A 20,106-nucleotide genomic window follows, 5' to 3' on the forward strand; every position below is an offset into this window, starting at 1 on the left:
TTCAGACAGTGGCAAATAACTTCCAACTCTTGCGCAACTAGCCTCATAACTTCTGGCCTAAAATTAAAATTTGCCCGGGTCCCTCCGGACTCATTTCTATTGACTTCTTTAAAATCTCAATCAGCAGGAGGCTTTGGAGCAGGAAATAATAAATCTCCTATCCAAAGGGGTATTAGTGGAAGTCCCGTTTCATCAGAAGGGAAAGGGATTTTAATCCCCTTTATTTTTGGTCCCAAAACCAGACGGTTCATACAGCGCTATAATAAACCTTAAGGCTACTTTCAGACATAGCGCATTTTTGAGCGCTATTTTGCGGGCGCTTTTCAAAAATGCGCAATGTCATTTTCGTCTGCCGGCAAAGTGAATGAGAAATTCACTTTGCCGTTCAGACACACCGCAAAAAAAGCGGCGCTTTTGTCTGCAAACACGCCGGCGTAAAAAGAATTGACATGTCAATTCTTTACGCAGCGGCGTGTCTGCGTATCCCCATAGGGCCCCATATTTACCGTCCACACACAGCGCCTTTGTCCTGGGTGTCGGCGTCTTTGTACGGAGGGGTTGACACCCAGGACCGGACGTGACGTCGGACAGGAAGAGGGAAGCCCCCGCCCCCCAGTGAAGCAGCATGGAGTGTGTGTGTCCCCATGCGACGCTAGTGCCACCATTGTGCTAAGTCGCCGTATGGGACTACTACTCCCATCCGGTATTAGGATGGGAGAGTTGTCCCTGTGTCCGGCGACTTAGCACAATTGTAAAGTTACACAAAACACCTACACACAATACACATACATGACACACAGTACAGTACAGTACATACAACACATAACAGAGTATATACTCACCAACAGCACACTTGTAGGCGAAGCCCTCGATCCTCCAGGAAAAAAATCACAAAATAATAAACCAAATCCATACTCCCTGTCCGCAGAATCCATAAAACGAGTGTCCCACGCCGATCGGCTGCTCTCCGGCGATACACTGCCAGGAGCGAAGCTCCTAGCAGTGTATCGCGTACTGTCCCGGAGTTCAATGACTCCGGCGTCTCGGTTAACAGCAGTACAGCTGCGTTGAACTTTCCAACGCAGCACTGCCGTTAAGCGAGAGTGCCGGGGTCAATGACCGCCGGTAAACTCGCTCGCGCATGCGCAGTGACACACCGACAGGAACTATGGCTCCTGTCAGTGTGTTGCTGCAGCCGTGGAGAGCAGACATATCTCTGGATGTGTCTGTTCTCCATGGAAAATCTTGATACGTGGCACTTAAATATGTGGCAATTAAATACGTGACACGTGGCACTTATACGTGATACGTGTCACTTAAATACGTGGCACTGAAATACGTGATACGTGGCACTGAAATACATGGCACGTGTCACTGAAATATGTGGCACGTGGCACTTTGATACGTGGCACGTGGCACTTTGATACGTGGCACGTGGCACTGAAATATGTGGCATGTGGCACTGAAATATGTGGCACTGAAATACGTGGCACTGAAATATGTGACACTGAAATACGTGGCACTTAAATACGTGGCACTTAGGCTATGTTCACATTTGCGTTGTGCGCCGCATGCGTCCTTTTTTTTATTGATTTTGGACGCAGCAAAAATGCAACTTGCTGCGTTCTCTGCGGCCGGATGCGTACGCTGCAGTGACGCATGCGGCGCAAAACGCAAGTGCGACGCATGTCCATGCGCCCCCATGTTAAATATAGGGGCGCATGACGCATGCGGCGCCCGACGCTGCGGCGCAGACCGCAAATGTGAACGTAGACTTAAATAGCTGGATAGAGCTGGATCCGCGGGCTGTGATCTGGCCTACGCTCAGCACTCTGCGGAGCGCTGTCATTCAAAACACGTCCACTCATTTTGGTGTTTAGTCCCAAAATGGAGGATGGAAGAAGAAAAGGGTTGGACAAGGAAATGACATCATTTCTTTTTTTTTTTCCCCCACTGCAGTTAAAGCTTTATTTGTGTCAAACACAGACAATCTGCAGAGAAAACTGCATAAAAAAACGCACTAAAAACCGCACCAAAAACGCACCTGCGTTTTCTGCCAAGAGCTGCGGTTTTTGTCCTGAAAAAAAAAGGATTGAAATCAGGATCGTGTGAACATACCCTTACCGTACAGGGTTACGAGGGGGGGCGTCTGACTGACGCCTGCCCTAGTAACCTGGGGTTAGTGACAGTGGGGTTAGTACACCCCAGCTGATGTCTGTTCCGCTTGCTGAGGCGTCTTTGGCTCAAGGCCATTGCAGCTGGCAGAATCGACATGATGTTAACTCCAGTGTGTATTGTATTCCGAGTCATAAAGACAGGAAATGACCTCAATGACTCTTTTTTTTTTTTTTTTTTTTTTCCCCTTTTTTTTTTTTTCAAACAAACTTTATTTTCAGTACACAATGCTGAAAAAAACGCAGCTGCAAAAAACGCAGCAAAAAACGCAGTGTGTGAAAGCAGCTGCGTTTTTTGCCTGCGTAAAAAAACGCAGGTAAAGCAGCAGCAAAATACGCGCGCGTAAAAATACGCAGCAAATATGCTGTGTGTGAAAGTAGCCTAAGAGATTAAATATCTTCTTAGAAAATCAAACCTTCAAAATGGAGTCTATCCGATCCACTGTAAAACTTCTGCTTCCCTTCTTCTGCAGTCCTAGACCAAAAAGATGCGTATTACCATCTACTAATCTTTATCGAACATCAGCAATATCTGCGTGTGGCGATCATGATGAAGGGGCAAGTACGTCATTTTCAATATACAGCAATGCCCTTTGGACTGTCAATAGTTCTCAGAGTCTTCACCAAATTAATGTCAGAAGTAATGTCATATTTAAGGTTAAGACACCATCCTAGTACCATACTTAGATGACTTGTTAGTGGTGGGAAATTCCCCTTCACAGTGTCGGCAACACCTGGTTGATATAATTTCATCCCTGCAGGGATTGGGGTGGTTAATTGGGAAAAATCCAGATTGTCTCCAACAACTCGCCAAACGTTTCTAGGTCTTATTAGACTCTGTAAGCCAGAGATGTTTTCTTCCAGAATCTAAACAGTTAACAATTAGAAACAAAGTACAATCAGTGGTTAATAACCCCATAATTTCCCTAAGAGAAGGCATGTACCTTATTGGTTCTTTCACATCATGTATTCCGGCTGTCCCATGGGCTCAATTCCATACTAGGCGATTACAGTATACAATTTTACAGGAAGAAGAAAGATTGCAGGGTCATTTAGATGGTCGATTATCCCAACCAACAGAAGTAATCCAATCCCTGACCTGGTGGCTAGAGCCAAATCACCTTGTCAGTGGGGTCCCCTGGGTGGTTAAACCCTCAAAAACAATTTTTACTGATGCTAGTCCTAGTGGTTGGGAAGCACACCTAGGAGATCAGTCAGTTGTCTATTAGGGAATCAAATGATTCATCTAATGAAAGGGAGCTAAAAGCTATCTATCATGCCTTGTGTAAATTCCTTCCGCAGCTACACGGAACACATACAAGAATATTGTCAGACAATATGACATCAGTCACATACATAAGTCATCAAGGAGGAACAAGATCAGGAACTCTCATGTCTATAGCCGACGACATCCTAGCTATGGCCGAGAAACATATTCTATCCTTATCAGCACTGCATGTCAAAGGCGTGGACAATTCAAAGGCGGATTTTCTCAGCCGTCACACCCTCCACCAAGGAGAGTGGGTTCTCAACAGTCATATCTTCACAATGATAACTGAGAAATGGGGCATACCCGAAATAGATCTTTTGGCTACAAGGAGCAACAGACAAGCTTCTCTATTTTTGACCGACAATCCCAATATCATCGATGCCCTCTAAGTTCCATGGACATTCCAAAAGGCATATGCCTTTCCCCCATTGATACGTCCTCCAACCGTGATCAGGAAGATAAGGGAGGACAGAGCAAATGTGATTCTAATAGCTCCATTTTGGCCCAAGAGACCATGGTTTTCCTGGCTCAGAGCCATGTCAATCTCTGATCCATGGATTCTCCCAGAGGTTCAGGATCTTCTCTTCCAGGGTCCCTTCAACCACCCTCATGTGAAGGGCCTACGGTTGACAGCCTGGAATTTGAGGCAGCTTCTAAAACTAATAGGCTTTTCAGATAAAGTAATTGATACCCTTCTACTAAGTAGGAAAAGATCTACTTCATCTATATATGTAAGGGTGTGGAAGAAATTTCTAAGTTTCTACCCAACAGCTCTGTCAAACGAAATTCCCATCTATTCTATTTTAGAATTTCTCCAAAGGGGGCGTGATTTAAGCCTATCAGTTAATACTTTGAAAGTACAGGTTTCTCCCCTAGGAGCCTTATATAGTCACAATATTGCAGGAGACATGTGGGTAGCCCGATGTATTTCAGCGTTCTAAAGGTCATAATCAGTCCAAATTCCCCACATACCACCATTGGATGTTAATTTAGTCCTCGAAGCCTTAACTGGGCACCCTTTCGAGCCACTACACTCAGCCCACATAAAACTCGTCTCCCTTAAGACAGCTCTTCTTGTCGCCTTGGTATTGGCAAGAAGAGTAAGTGACATACAGGCATTATCAGTAGATCCTCCTTTTTGGTCAATACTCCAGGATAGAATTGTCCTAAAAACAGACCCTTCTTACTTACCTAAAGTATGTACCAAATTCCGTAGATCTCAAGAAATTTTCCTTCCTTCCTTCTATAGTAACCCCGCAAATCAGGAAGAGGAAAAATACCATACACTAGACGTAAAAAGGGCCCTGAAAGCTTACTTAGACAGAACTAGCCTTTGGAGGAAGAGCAGGGCTCTCTTCGATTCCTTCCAGGTTCATAAGAAAGGATCTGGAGTCATTAAAGGTACATTAGCTCGGTGGATTCGGGATGCAATATGCCTGGCCTATTCATCAAAAGGGGAAAATCCGCCTGAGACTGTAAAGGCACACTCCACCTGGGTGATGGCATCATCCTGGGCTGAAAGAGCGGAGGTCCCAATAGAACTAATATGTAAGGCCGCAACTTGGTCTTCTCCTACTACCTTTTATGATCACTACAGATTAATCCTATCCTCCTCCACTGACTTATCTTTCGGTAGATCAGTTCTTAACACTTTGATTCCCCCCCCCCCCCCCCCTGACTATCTCTGTAAGTCTCTCAATCAAGTGGGTGCTGTCGTGGTGAAGAGAAAAAAACTGATTACTTACCAGTAATACTCTTTTATAGAGCCACGGCAGCACCCCTTCACTTCCCTCCCTAATAGTTAGTTTTGCACTTTTAAGGGTGAATAGTTTTAGTTACTCATATTTAAGTTAACTAAATATAAATAATATTGCATTGCCTACGAATACTGGTGGGCGGTTCCTCTCATTCTCTGTAACCCAACTGTGGGAGCAGGGGGAAATGTCCCTTTTTATCTCTCTATAGGGTTTCCTGTTCCTAGGGGCGGGTTTCCTGTTCCTAGGGGCGGATCCCCTCTCGTGGGTGCTGTCGTGGCTCTATAAAAGAGTATTACCGGTAAGTAATCAGTTTTATTTTTCTCATCTGAAAATACGGACGACTTATTGAAGGCAGTGAGAGCAACTATGAAGAAGCGAAGGTCCCTCACATGGTTCAGGATGAGATGTTTGGTGGTCACAGAACACAAAGGAATAGACTATTCCCGGTCAACCAGCACATTAGAGCCATGATCCTGGAAGAGTGGGAAGATACAGAAAATCGCCTAGTCATCCCTCGAGACTTTAAGGCTCCTCTCCCCTTTGACCCTTCGGAGATCAAGGAATGGGGGGAGATCCCTAAAGTGGACATACCTATTGCCAGGGCAGCGAAAAATACATTTATACCATTTGAAGACTCTCTCTGCCTGCGGGATGCCATGGACAGGAAAGCAGAGGGACTGTTGAGAAGAAGATGGGAGTCTTCGGTGGCGATTATTAACACCAATATAGCAGCCACCTCTGTAGCTAGGTCCATGTGTGTCTGGATTGACAAGCTGTCCACTCAGATATAACCTCTCTAGGGGTGTTAGATTTTGTCGGAATCTATCCCTATGTTAAAAATGGCGACACAGTTTATGGCAGATGCTTCAGCAGAGTCTGTAAGGTTTGCAGCTAGGAGTAACGTGCTCTCTAACTCGACGCGGCTGGCCATCTGGCTTAAAACATGGTCAGGGGACAGCCAATCTAAAAGCAAGCTCTGCTCCATCCACAACATGTCTCCTCCATACATCTGTGACCTTGTCTCCCGGTACTTACCTGCAATCAACCTTCGATCCTCACAAGATCTTCTATACTCCCCTCTTATCTCTTCTTCCCACAATCGCATACTTGATTTCTCCCATGCATCCCCCATACTCTGGAGCGCTCTACTCCAACACATCAGACTCTCGCCTACAGTGGAAACTTTCAAATAGAACCTGAAGACCTACCTCTTACATCAATTCTACAACCTGCATTAGCCACCAATAGACCAAACCGTTGCACGACCAGCTCTACCCTCGCCTACTGTATTCTCACCCATCCCTTGTATATTGAGCCCTCATGGGCAGGGTCCTCTCATGTACCAGTCGTGACTTGTATTGATTTAAGATTATTGTACTTGTTTTTTATGTATACCCCTCCTCACATGTAAAGGTCTATGGAATAAATGGCGCTATAATAATAAATAATCCCTTTCTCGGGTACACATGGCTTTGGTCAAGTACTAGACTACATTTTAGAGAGGGCCGCTGACAAAAGGGTTCCCGGAGAGAAAAGACAAAAGATTTTGTTCTTTTTGTAGACCACATCAGTCCCCTAGGCAGGACTATAAGGGGAAATCGGGCAGGTGGAGTTACCCCAAGGGACATAAAGGTAGATCCACCCAGTCCTCCTCTGCCGCACATAGAAGGTCTTGACGCCAGGAAGGTAAGGAGGGGAGGGAACTGCAGTTTTTCCTCTGAGGGAACCATAATGAACAACAAGTGGATCCTGTGAACCATAGGAGAAGGTTACAGGATAGACTTTTCCAAACTCCCACCCCATCAGGTTTGCATCGCCAATCCCCATACCCTTGCCAGGCAAAGCAGGCTCTGGACAGATGTCGGGAACCTCTTCAAGTTGGGGGCAGTCGAGCTGGTACCTACTGTGGAAGTAGACCAGGGCCATTATTCCTCCGTGTTCTCCATAAAAAAGTCTTCAGGCAAGTATTCGACCATCATAAATCTAAAGCCCCTGAATCAGTGGGTCAGGTGCAAAAGATTCAAAATGGAGACAATAAAATCAACCATCCAGCTAGTGGGGGGGGGAACGCCATGTGCACCTTAGATCTAAGAGATGCATATTATCACGTGCCGATTCACCCAGACCACCTCCAATATTTGAGTTTCGCTTTACAGCGTCAGGGTTCAATCCACCATTTCCAGTTTACATGCCTTCCATTTGGCCTATCCTCAGCCCCACGCATCTTTACGAAGATAATGATGGAGGTGGCAGCTTTTCTGAGGAAGCAAGGGATTATCGTGGTCCCCTACCTGGACGACATCCTGCTGGTAGTGGACTCTGCTATCCACCTCCATCAACAGCTGAGCCAGACTATCGATGTTCTAGAGCAGAGGTCCCCAACCTTTTTTGCACCAGGGACCGGCTTTAAGCCAGACCAGTTTTCCATGGCCCGGTGGGGGTGGGGCAGGGGCGGGGCTTTGGTCATATGGGGGTGGGGTTATGGAGGGATGGAGCTTAGTGCATACTTATCATATAATTATGACATTTTATAATGAGAATGTGATTCAACTTACCATAGGTTCAGAATGAGTGGGAGCACCATGCTTGTTTCCCTGGTGCTCTGCACCATTATTGCCCCATAGCTGTGCCATATAGTGCTCTGCACCATTATTGCCCCATAGCTGTGCCATACAGTGCTCTGCACCGTTCATAATTGCCCCATAGCTGTGCCATATAGTGCTCTGCACCGTTCATAATTGCCCCATAGCTGTGCCATACAGTGCTCTGCACCATTATTGCCCCATAGCTGTGCCATACAGTGCTCTGCACCATTATTGCCCCATAGCTGTGCCATACAGTGCTCTGCACCGTTCATAATTGCCCCATAGCTGTGCCATATAGTGCTCTGCACCATTATTGCCCCATAGCTGTGCCATACAGTGCTCTGCACCATTATTGCCCCATAGCTGTGCCATATAGTGCTCTGCACCATTATTGCCCCATAGCTGTGCCATACAGTGCTCTGCACCATTCATAATTGCCCCATAGCTGTGCCATATAGTGCTCTGCACTGTTTATTATTGCCCCATAGCTGTGCCATATAGTGCTCTGCACCATTATTGCCCCATAGCTGTGCCATATAGTGCTCTGCACCGTTCATAATTGCCCCATAGCTGTGCCATACAGTGCTCTGCACTGTTTATTATTGCCCCATAGCTGTGCTGCTGCTGCTGCAATAAAAATAATAAAACACATACTCACCTCTCTTGCAGCTCCTCGGCGCCATCTTCCCGGCGTCTCCCTGCACTGACTGATCAGGCAGAGGGCGGCGCGCACATTATATAAGTCATCGCGCCCTCTGCCTGCACAGTCAGTGAGGAGAGAGAGACGCCGGGAAGATGGAGACAGCGGCGCCCGGCGTGTGGAACCAGGACAGGTGAATATGACATACTTACCTGCTCCCGGCGTCCCGCTCCTTCCCCCGGACAGCTGCTCTTCGGTGCCGCAGCCTCTTCCTCTATCAGCGGTCACCGGCACCGCTTCATTAGAGAAATGAATAGGCGGCTCCGCCCCTATGGGAGGTGGAGCAGCCTATTCATTTCTCTAATCAGCGGTCCCACGTGACCGCTGAACAGGGGAAGAGCTGCGGCGCCGCGGACCGGCTGAAAAACCCCAACGGCCCGGTCTCGGTCCGCGGACCGGCGGTTGGGGACCTCTGTTCTAGAGGGCCTAGGTTGGCAAGTGTACTGGGAGAAGTCTGACCTACATCCAGGGACCCAGAAGGTGTTCTTAGGAGTCCTCCTCAACTCACAACGCATGATGTCTTTCCTGCCCTGTGTGAAACAGGAAGAGATCAGAAGCAGGATCTGGGCATTACAGAGGAAGAGGACAACCTCCATCAGATACACCATGAGGAACCTAGGACTGATGACATCCTGTATTCTAAGCGTACATTGGAGTGAGGCTCATTCAAGACGGCTTCAAAGTTTGGTCCTTACATCCTGGAACAGGCATCACTGGGGCCTGGACAGGAAGATGAGATTCCCAGCCAGTCTAAAGCATTCCCTGTCATTGTGGACATCCAGGGACAATCTCGGAGGAGGAGTTCCATGGATGCTTTCTTCCTACTTCCGCGTTACCACCGACGCAAGTCTGAACGGATGGGGTGCAGAGGTGGAGGGTTGTTTCCTGCAGGGTACATGGTGCCCGGAAGACCAAAGATCCTCCAATTACAGAGAGCTAAAGGCAGATGGGAGACTCTGCAACATTGTCAGGATACGGTCAGAGATTGTCATGTGAAAGTCCTGTCGGACAACATCACAGCAGTTTCCTTTTTGCGGCGTCAGGGTGGTCCAAGAGGCCAGCTCCTACAGAACTTAGCAGAAAGTATATTTCGGTGGGCGGAAAGAAACATCCGATCCATCTCCGTGGTGCATTTCAAGGGTTCCGAGAGCATAAAGGCAGACTTTCTCAGCAGGAAAAAGCTTTGGTCGTCCGAGTGGGAACTGAACCTGGAAGTATTTCACCAGCTGACCCAGAGATGGAGAACACCATGTATAGACCTGTTTGCGACTCGGTAGAACACGAAGGTGGCAAGATTCTTCTCTATAAATCCAGGTGACAGCCCAGAGGATGCCCTATCTCGGAATTGGGAAGAAGGTCTTCTGTATGCTTTACCCCTCATTCCAAGGATCCTGAGGAAAATTAAAGATCTGGCCGCAGTGATATTGGTATCTCCCTTCTTTCTGGTATCTCCCTTCTTTCTTAAGAGGAGTTGGTTCCCAATATTGCATCGCTTGACTTTGGGAGACCCAGTTCCTCTTCCAGACAGACGTGACCTGCTGTCCCAAGGTCCCCTCTGGCACCAAGACCCTTGTCTAATGTGCCTTACATTCTGGAACCTGAGGGGAAAATCCTAAGCTCTAGGGGGTTGTTAGACAAGGTGATAGCTACTATGCAAGTGAGTAGGAAACCAGTAACATCAGCGATCTATTCCAAAATATGGAAGAGGTTCTGTTCTTACATGGGGGAATCTACTTCGAGCACTGCCCGCCCAGACATTCCCAGAATATTGGACTTCCTCCAGAAAGGATTTGAGATGGGCCTATAGCCAAGTACGATAAAGGTACAGATCTCTGCCCTTAGTGCTTTCATGGACTTTCCTTTAGCAGACCACCCTTGGGTAGCAACCTGGTAATGGCTCGAGAGAACCTTAAGACCCACAGAGACCATTCCTCCTTGGGACCTAAACCTTGTGTTGGGTACGTTGTGCAGATCCTCCTATGAGCCCCAGGAGGAATTCAGTATCCACTTTCTCTGTGAAAACTGCATTCCTGGTGGCAGTCACGTCGGCAAAGCATTTGGGTGAATTACAGGCACTGTCAGTCAGGGATCCCTATTTGCAGATCCTAGAGGATCGATTAATATTTAGGCTTGACTCTTCCTTTTTGTCGAAGGTTGTCTCAGTCAAATTTTGAGCCAAGAGATAGTTCTTCTATCTTTTTGTCATCTCCCTAAAAAGTGAGAGAGGCTGTTTCACATTAGACATGAGGAGGGCTGTGATTCGCTATGTAGAGGTCACAGCTTCCTGGAGGCAAGATTCAAATCTTTTCAGACAATATGCAGGGAAGAATAAGGGTAAAAAAGCTTTGAAATTAACTTTGTCTAGGTGGATCATGTCAACTATAGCTCTAGCACATGAGTCAGTGAAAAAAGATCCCCTGCTTTAAAATTAAAGCCCACTCCACAAGGGCGATTTCTGTATCCTGGGCCGAAAGAGCAGGGGCTTCCATAGGCCAGATTTGCAGGGCTGCAACTTGGTCTAATATAACGACCTTCTGTAAACACTACAAACTAGATGTGATGTCAGGTCAACAGTTGGCTTACGGGCGGAAAGTCCTTTAAGCAGTGGTCCCACCCTAGAATGACGTTTATTTGTATTTCTCCTGTCGTGCTGTCATAAGGGGGGACATCCTGGGAAAATAGGAATTAGACCTACCGGTAATTATAATTCCAGGAGTCCATCATGACAGCACCATTACAATCCCTCCCCTGAATTCTGAAACTGATGTGAGCTAACATTTGTATGTAAGAGATCAATAAGAGTTGCATCCATCCTGGTGTAGTGATTGGTAAAAGACACGGGGAGTGAGACGGAAGAGGGGGGGGGGGGAGGGCGGCTTATCACCGGAGTCTGCACCAAACAGGGTAAGGCGTACAATGTAGGATTTGTGATTGGATGTTAAAGGGAACCTTTTCAGCTGCCTTAAACAGTTAGCAAGAGTTGTAGGTGGGCTCCTTCATTTCAAACCAGCAGATTTCACTTTGAAGTGCTGCAGTATTTCAGGGAGAACAGACCTTGAGCAGGGAACAAAGTTAAATGACTTAACTAGTCATGGGGATTAATCATGTCAGAAAAAAAACTGTTTGAGGGTATGTGCACACGTCTGGATTTCTTGCAGAAATTTCCTGAAGAAAACCGGAAATTTTCTGCAAGAAATCCGCATTTTTTTTTTTGCGTTTTTTTTTTTTTTTTTTAGCATTCTGCAAGCGTAATTAGCTTGCAGAATGCTAAAGTTTTCCAAGCGATCTGTAGCATCGCTTGGAAAACTGACTGACAAGTTGGTCACACTTGTCAAACATACTGTTTGACAAGTGTGACCAACTTTTTACTATAGATGCTGCTTATGCAGCATCTATAGTAAAAGAATGTTTAAAAATAATAAAAATAAAAAAAATGGTTATACTCACCCTCTGCAGACAGCCAATCTCCTCAGCGGCGTCCGTTCCTATAGATGCCGGTGTGGTTCAGGACCTTCGATGACGTCGCGTCTTGTGATTGGTCACGTAAGTCACATGAGCGGTCACGCGACCAATCACAAGACAGCGACGTCAGAACAGGTCCTGAACCACACCATCTATAGGAACGGAAGAGAGAGCATGCACCGGAGAGGTGGGAACACTTCGGGGGCCATCAGAGGGTGAGTATATCACTATTTTTTATTTTAATTCTTTTTTTTTTTTTTTTTTTTTACCAATTATATGGTGCCCAGTCCCTGGAGGAGAGTCTCCTCTCCTCCACCCTGGGTACCAACCGCACATAATCTGCTTACTTCCTGCATGGTGGGCATAGCCCTGTGCGGGAAGTAAGCAGATCAATGCACTCCTAGGTGTGCGGAATCCCCGCAATTCCGCATTTTTAATGAACATGTTGCTTTTTTTTCCGCGATGCGATTTTTTTCGCGGAAAAAAATGCAACATTTGCACAAAAAATGCGGAATACCCTGTAAATAGGAGGCATATGTAAGCGTTTTTTTCGCGTTTTTATCACGTTTTTATAGCAAAAAAAACGTGAAAAATCCTGAACGTGTGCACATGGCCTAAAGATTAGGCACACATCCTGTAACAGATAAGATATAGTAGTTTATTGTACCACTAAAATAGTTTGACTGGCATCTGAACTGTATAATACAACAGCGAGTAAGAAATGTTAATTGTATGGCCAAAAAACCATAATTAAAGGGAATCTTGTCAGCAGGTTTTTGCTATGTAATCTGAGAAATGCATGAGGTGGGGGGGTTAAAACATGGAAATCATGGAAATCAAGGTTGTCGCATGTCGACCTCTGCGGTTTATTTACTCTGAAGGTTTTCTCACCGGCTTATCATTGCTATGATTGGCTGGCATGTGCTTGCAATTCCGACTGTGACTTTGCCCCCTCCTTTAATAAGCCATCACTGTCTAGACAATTTACATAGAGGTTGGTATGGGCAGGGTTGGCTTTGTCAACTCTGCTGCATTCTACATCTAAAAACTGTGTCCGAATGGCTGCACTAAGTAATCTGCTGACAGATTCACTTTAATCCACCTATAGAAATTAGTTACCATAATTTCAAAAAACACAATCCAGATTACAAAAAAGCATAAAGTGCAAAATGAAGATCATATAACAAGTATCTAAATGGATAAACCATGGATAAACCAAAGTAGGGCATGTACAGCACATAGTGCGTGATTTTATATCCTGCAGAACTACCTATGTGGTATGTTATTTTTTGCCCTTGCGGCTTTTTTTACATTGGCAAAACAATTCGGCCAATGTTTGTACGCGTCAGAGAGCACTTTAATTCTGTGAGGACAGGAAAGGGGGCCCCGAGATTGATAGATCATGTCAGAACTCACCATACAGGTAATGTCCAGGTCTTGCGGTTTGCTGGATTAGAACAGGTGACCCTGCCAGAGGGAGGTGGAGATTTACACCGCCTCCTCTTGTGCAGAGAGGCCAGGTGGATTCTGCACACCGACGCAGCAGGACCGCTTGGTCTGAATGAAAAGATCGACATGGCAGTGTTCTTATGATTGGCTAATCCTCTTATAGGTAATGTTTGATTCTGTTCTAGATCTTGTTCACAGAGATTGTTTGTTTTTAATTGTGTATGTTGTTTTTAATGCATTTAAGTTTGTTTCTATCTGTGGTGGTTATCCCCACCCATATGCTGAATGAGAGGCGGGGCTTGTGGCTTATTCAGTCTACAAAACCCTCCCGGTGATCATTCAGCTTTAGGACCCGTTGAAGTGCCTTGCTGCACGAAACGGCCGTCGTCCGTTTTTCATCCACTTCCCTCCCTGTGTTCTGTTTTTTTGTATCAAGTCCTAATAAAAAGGTGACTATTTGACCAGGGTAAGTGCGCTCCAATTTTCTTTTATCTTTCTATGGACTATGTATGCAGTTTTTGGATGCAGCACCCCTTTGGTATTATAAAGGATATTTTCAGCTACGGCACCGGACGGTGTGGTTTAGGGTGTTGTACACATTGGGGTCAGCGCGCAGCAGCAGTGCGGAGGTGATTTTCTTCTTTGTTTTACAGAATTTCACTTTGAAGTGCTGCAGTATTTCAGGGAGAACAGACCTTGAGCAGGGAACAAAGTTAAATGACCTAACTAGTCATGGGGATTAATCATGTCAGAAAAAAAACTGTTTGAGGGTATGTGCACACGTCCGGATTTCTTGCAGAAATTTCCTGAAGAAAACCAGAAATTTTCTGCAAGAAATCCGCATTTTTTTTTTTGCGTTTTTTTGCGCTTTTTTTTTAGCATTCTGCAAGCGTAATTAGCTTGCAGAATGCTAGTTTTCCAAGCGATCTGTAGCATCGCTTGGAAAACTGACTGACAAGTTGGTCACACTTGTCAAACATACTGTTTGACAAGTGTGACCAACTTTTTACTATAGATGCTGCTTATGCAGCATCTATAGTAAAAGAATGTTTAAAAATAATTAAAAAAATTGTTATACTCACCCTCTGCAGACAGCCAATCTCCTCAGCGGCGTCCGTTCCTATAGATGCCGGTGTGGTTCAGGACCTTCGATGACGTCGCGGCTTGTGATTGGTCGCGTAAGTCACATGAGCGGTCACGCGACCAATCACAAGACAGCGACGTCAGAACAGGTCCTGAACCACACCATCTATAGGAACGGAAGAGAGAGCATGCACCGGAGAGGTGGGAACACTTCGGGGGCCGTCAGAGGGTGAGTATATCACGATTTTTTATTTTAATTCTTTTTTTTTTTTTACCAATTATATGGTGCCCAGTCCGTGGAGGAGAGTCTCCTCTCCTCCACCCTGGGTACCAACCGCACATAATCTGCTTACTTCCTGCATGGTGGGCATAGCCCTGTGCGGGAAGTAAGCAGATCAATGCACTCCTAGGTGTGCGGAATCCCCGCAATTCCGCATTTTTAATGAACATGTTGCTTTTTTTTCCGCGATGCGATTTTTTTCGCGGAAAAAAATGAAACATTTGCACAAAAAATGCGGAATACCCTGTAAATAATAGGAGGCATATGTAAGCGTTTTTTTCGTGTTTTTATCACGTTTTTATAGCGAAAAAACGTGAAAAATCCTGAACGTGTGCACATGGCCTAAAGATTAGGCACACATCCTGTAACAGATAAGATATAGTAGTTTATTGTACCACTAAAATAGTTTGACTGGCATCTGAACTGTATAATACAACAGCGAGTAAGAAATGTTAATTGTATGGCCAAAAAAACATAATTAAAGGGAATCTTGTCAGCAGGTTTTTGCTATGTAATCTGAGAAATGCATGAGGTGGGGGGTTAAAACATGGAAATCATGGAAATCAAGGTTGTCGCATGTCGACCTCTGCGGTTTATTTACTCTGAAGGTTTTCTCACCGGCTTATCATTGCTATGATTGGCTGGCATATGCTTGCAATTCCGACTGTGACTTTGCCCCCCTCCTTTAATAAGCCATCACTGTCTAGACAATTTACATAGAGGTTGGTATGGGCAGGGTTGGCTTTGTCAACTCTGCTGCATTCTACATCTAAAAACTGTGTCCGAATGGCTGCACTAAGTAATCTGCTGACAGATTCACTTTAATCCACCTATAGAAATTAGTTACCATAATTTCAAAAAACACAATCCAGATTACAAAAAAGCATAAAGTACAAAATGAATATCATATAACAAGTATCTAAATGGATTAACCATGCATGCATGGGCTCGGGGGGGACCACAATTCTCTATTTTCTGATGAGCTAGATTATAACAGAGGATAGAGAAATTATTTTTAAATCACTTTTTTTTTTTTTTTTATCGCCGCTATTCGGTGAATAAGCAGAGACTGGAGATTTTCTGACCCTGGCGGGTGCTATACCCTTATTTCTCAGTGCCATTAAAAAGCGGCGCTGAGGAATAAGTACCCTTAACTACTGTTAAAAGGCGTATCTGTGGTTTTTAATGGGTTAAATGCATTCATTTTGGGCTGAAAAATGTTTATTAGGTTTTATTAAAACTTTTACACCATTTGCCTCCTATAGCCGATGTATGACATTGTCTGTTCCTGACTGCCAAATTAGTTGCTGGGGTTTTTGAACATTCTTTATTTTCAGATGTGTTGGGGACATGATTTTATGGCACTTCCTATTATGTAGGTAGGACAGGTTCTTCTCTTGTTAGTGCAGGTTCCTCACAGATTGCACAGCTCTCCTGTCCATACAATGGCTGCTGGTGGAGGAGCATGTGACCAGTCCTGTCCATCAGTCTCCTCCAATGGAGAAGCAGTTTACTTTTGAGGTTTGCTGTTGGACAGGTCTGGTTACAGGCGCCTCCACTAGTAGACATTGTATGGACAGGAGAGTTGTGCAGTGTGAGGAAACATGCACTAATAAGAGCAGGAGGAGAACCTGTCCTACCTATAGAAGTGCCACATAAACATGTTCCCGAGACATCTGGTAAAATAAAGCTAATGTGACCTACCCTGTTGGATTATTCTGCAGCCCTCAATAGCCTGTGTAATGCAGCAGCTATAGGAGGATGTTATCCGGTCTCTAGTGCGGTGGCCTCTGGTTACCAATATGCGCCCCCGATCTGCAAATTTTTTTTCTTAAGTCTAACTTTACTATTTTAATTAAGTCTTTACTTGTTAATGCAGTTGCAATTGGAAAATGTGTATGAAGCTGGAAAAGTGAATTTTATCACAGTTATTCAATTACTCAATGAAGTCCTAAAGGTGATTAAAGAAGAAAATGTCCCCAACGGTGGCAAAGAATTCCAAGTAGTAGACCTCCAGTATCTCTTGGCAAAAGTGAAGTATGAAACTGAAATTCTTCAAAGAATAAAGCAAATGAGGTGAGGGTTTTTTTTTCTTTAAGATGAGCAGAAGCTAAATATTGGGAGACTGATACACAAACAAAGTGAAAACTTGCCTTGTTTGTCACAGAATCTCCCTAAAATAACACTGCCTTTTGATGACCGGGACGAAATGAGAGAAATCGTAACGGACAGATACGGGGCAGACATGTTTTTGTGCTTAATTTTGGTAGTCAGTTCATGAATTCAATATTATCTGATCTTGCTGTTCTTTTTAAATATTTCAGGCATAAAATAAAAAGGGAGGACCTGGTGTCCATTAACAAATCGATAAGCGATAAAGAAATTGAATGGGATAAGAAATGGGAGAGGTTTTTGGGCCAGTCACCATTCAGCCTCTCGAAGACATTGAATCCAGTAAGTGTGGTGGTCTTTTTTTATTTTTTAAAAACATCTTTATTCATATATTCTTTTTAAATGAACATGAATATATTTAAGAATAACGTGCACACCTTTCATTAAACTTGGGTGGAAGAGTCATACATTTATAGGTGATTATCAGGTGTTCTTATCCATTTTTTTTTTCTCCTTTTTACATATTCTCTCCCAGGATTTTCAATTTCAGTCACCCCTGCCTCTATTTTCATTTGAACCTGCCACAGAGGAAGACTTCATAAACAGTCCTTATAATCTTTTCCCATCTCTCCCAGGTGAGAAGTTTTATTTATGTCTTACGTCTTAGCAGTCTTCATGTCCTATAAAGGACTCGCTGTTCGGACCATCAGCATGGCTGTGCCACTAATTCGAGTTGTGCCCTCTCCCAAGCTGCTTTCTGAGGTAGATTTGCCTTTACAGCATCTGAGGACATCGGCACTGAAGCTGGTAGAATCTAGTGATCCAAATCACTTCAGTGCAATCCTTCCAGTCTCTTTAGCAAAGATCCTGTGATTGCTGCGGTCTTTGCCTAAGAAACCGCTGACGGACTGCAGATGTGGCCTGTAATTTAGACAAAGAACAGTAAGTCCTATGTTCTTGAGAGCACAGATTTTTAATTTTTTTAATTAAAGGGAACCTGTCACCACGTTTTTGGAAGATGGGATAAAAATAGCGTTAAATAGGGGCAGAGGTGGGCGTTACATTAGTGTGTTTGTTATGCGTTTATTACCCACCTAAGTTGCCGAAATACCTTTGCAAAGTCTCCGTTTTCGCCTGTCAATCAGGCTGGTCTGGTCAAAAGGGCGTGTTGTCTTCCCCCAGATTTTGCGTAGTTTTCCGTTAGTGGCGTAGTGGTGTGCGCATGCCCAAGGTCCCGAATCCTCTGCCAGGGGATTTAAAAGAGCGCGCTGTTCGTTATTTCATTGGTGATCGGTGGGCGCGGCTTCAGGAAAATGGCCGTGGGATGCCGCGCGTGCGCAGATGGATATCGCGGCGGCCATTTTCCTGAAGCCGCGGCCAGCAGAGCGCCGCTTCTGCGCACGCGCGGCCAAAGGAAGATGGCCGCGCCCACCGATCACCAATGAAATAACGAACAGCGCGCTCTTTTAAATCCCCTGGCAGAGGATTCGGGACCTTGGGCATGCGCACACCACTACGCCACCAACGGAAAACTACGCAAAATCTGGGGGAAGACAACACGCCCTTTTGACCAGACCAGCCTGATTGACAGGCGAAAACGGAGACTTTGCAAAGGTATTTCGGCAACTTAGGTGGGTAATAAACGCATAACAAACACACTAATGTAACGCCCACCTCTGCCCCTATTTAACGCTATTTTTATCCCATCTTCCAAAAACGTGGTGACAGGTTCCCTTTAAAAGGTAAATAACTCCCCCACCCCCCTTCATTTTCCAAGTTATGATTATGAGAAATCCTTTACCATGCTAATGGCATGGTCTTCAGGTATCTGCCAGAAGGAATTTGATTCCACTGGACGTCTATCTACTAAACATTGATGAGTGATCTTTTGGGCTGTCACAATTACATCATGGTTATACTGCAGTTCTCAGACACCTTCCCATTAGCAATATTTTTGACGTACTGGAAGTAGTGTTTGGTCAAAAAATGTATTAAAAATATATATAAATTTATTTTACAGTTACATGAAACTGTTTGCCCCTTCCTGATTTCCTATTCTTTTGCATGCTCGTCACTTAAATGTTTCAGATTACCAAACGACTTTGTATATTAGACTGATAACATAAGTAAACACAACATGCATGTGATGCAGGTCACTATAGTAATACCGTATTTTCCGGCGTATAAGACGACCCCCCAACTTTACCAGTTAAAAAATAAAATCTTCTTAAAAAGTCGGGGGTCTTCTTATACACCGTATGTCGTCTTATAGGGCCGGTGAATATGTGCCCTTGGGGGGGGGGGAGTGATCCTGATGACGACGAGGGGGCGTCTCACAGGAAAGTGAGTATCCCCCATTACCTTATCATAGCGCTGCAGCGTGGGGTCTCTGTGCTGGGAGCGGCGGCTGCTGTGCTGTGGTGCGGCGGCTCCTCTTCTGCAGTGTGGGGCCTCTGTGCTGTGGGGTGGCGGCGTATCTTTATGCAGTCGGGGCTCCTCCGGCATCTCATTAAAGCCTGGAGGCCCCGCCGGCAACTCCATCGGTACAATGCGGTGGCCTCCGGGAAAATGGTCGCTGCTCAGATTCAGATCTCGTCTCGGGAGACGAGATCTGAATCTGAGCAGCGGCCATTTTCCCGGAGGCAGCTCAATAGGTGCGATGCGGTGGCCTCCGGGAAAATGGCCGCTGGGGGTTGCGCATGCTCAGATTCAGATCTCGTCCCGAAATCTCGGGACACGAGATCTGAATCTAAGCAGCGTCCATTTTCCCGGAGGCCACGGCATTACACCGATGGAGTTGCCGGCGGGGCTTCCAGGCTTTGAGATGCCGGAGGAGCCCCGACTGCATGAAGATATGCCGCCGCCACCACCCCACAGCACCAGAGGCCCCACACTGCAGAAGAGGAGCTGCCGCACCACAGCACAGCAGCCGCCGCTCCCAGCACAGAGACCCCACGCTGCAGCCGCTATGATAAGGTAATGGGGGATACTCACTTTCCTGTGAGACGCCCCCTCGTCGTCATCAGGACCACTCCCCCCCCCCCCCCCCACCCACCATATACACCCGGCGTACAAGGCGATTCCCGGCGTACAAGACGACCCCCGACTTTTAAGGAGATTTTCAGGGGTTAAAAAGTCGTCTTGTACGCCGGAAAATACGGTAGGTTCCGAAAAAAATGGAGTGAAAGACTACAATACAAACGGTAATATAATATTACTTACTGGATTAGTAAA

General features: G+C 45.5%; 1 protein-coding gene and 1 non-coding gene across 3 annotated transcripts in view; both read left to right on the forward strand.

Annotated features, from left to right (window-relative positions):
• The window catches only part of HAUS6 (HAUS augmin like complex subunit 6), an 89,669-nt gene that overhangs the window by 20,790 nt on the left and 48,773 nt on the right, over positions 1–20,106 (forward strand). For both annotated transcript variants that reach the window (XM_077249815.1, XM_077249813.1), the window contains exons 9-11: positions 16,640–16,836; positions 17,085–17,214; positions 17,408–17,507. In XM_077249815.1, coding sequence (XP_077105930.1) covers positions 16,640–16,836; positions 17,085–17,214; positions 17,408–17,507 — 427 coding nt within the window. The remainder of the gene's footprint in view (positions 1–16,639; positions 16,837–17,084; positions 17,215–17,407; positions 17,508–20,106) is intronic.
• LOC143797472 (small Cajal body-specific RNA 8) lies at positions 16,879–17,009 on the forward strand. Its single transcript, XR_013220495.1, has one exon.

This window comes from Ranitomeya variabilis, chromosome 1 (assembly GCF_051348905.1).
Source record: "Ranitomeya variabilis isolate aRanVar5 chromosome 1, aRanVar5.hap1, whole genome shotgun sequence".
NCBI classification, from domain to species: domain Eukaryota; kingdom Metazoa; phylum Chordata; class Amphibia; order Anura; family Dendrobatidae; genus Ranitomeya; species Ranitomeya variabilis.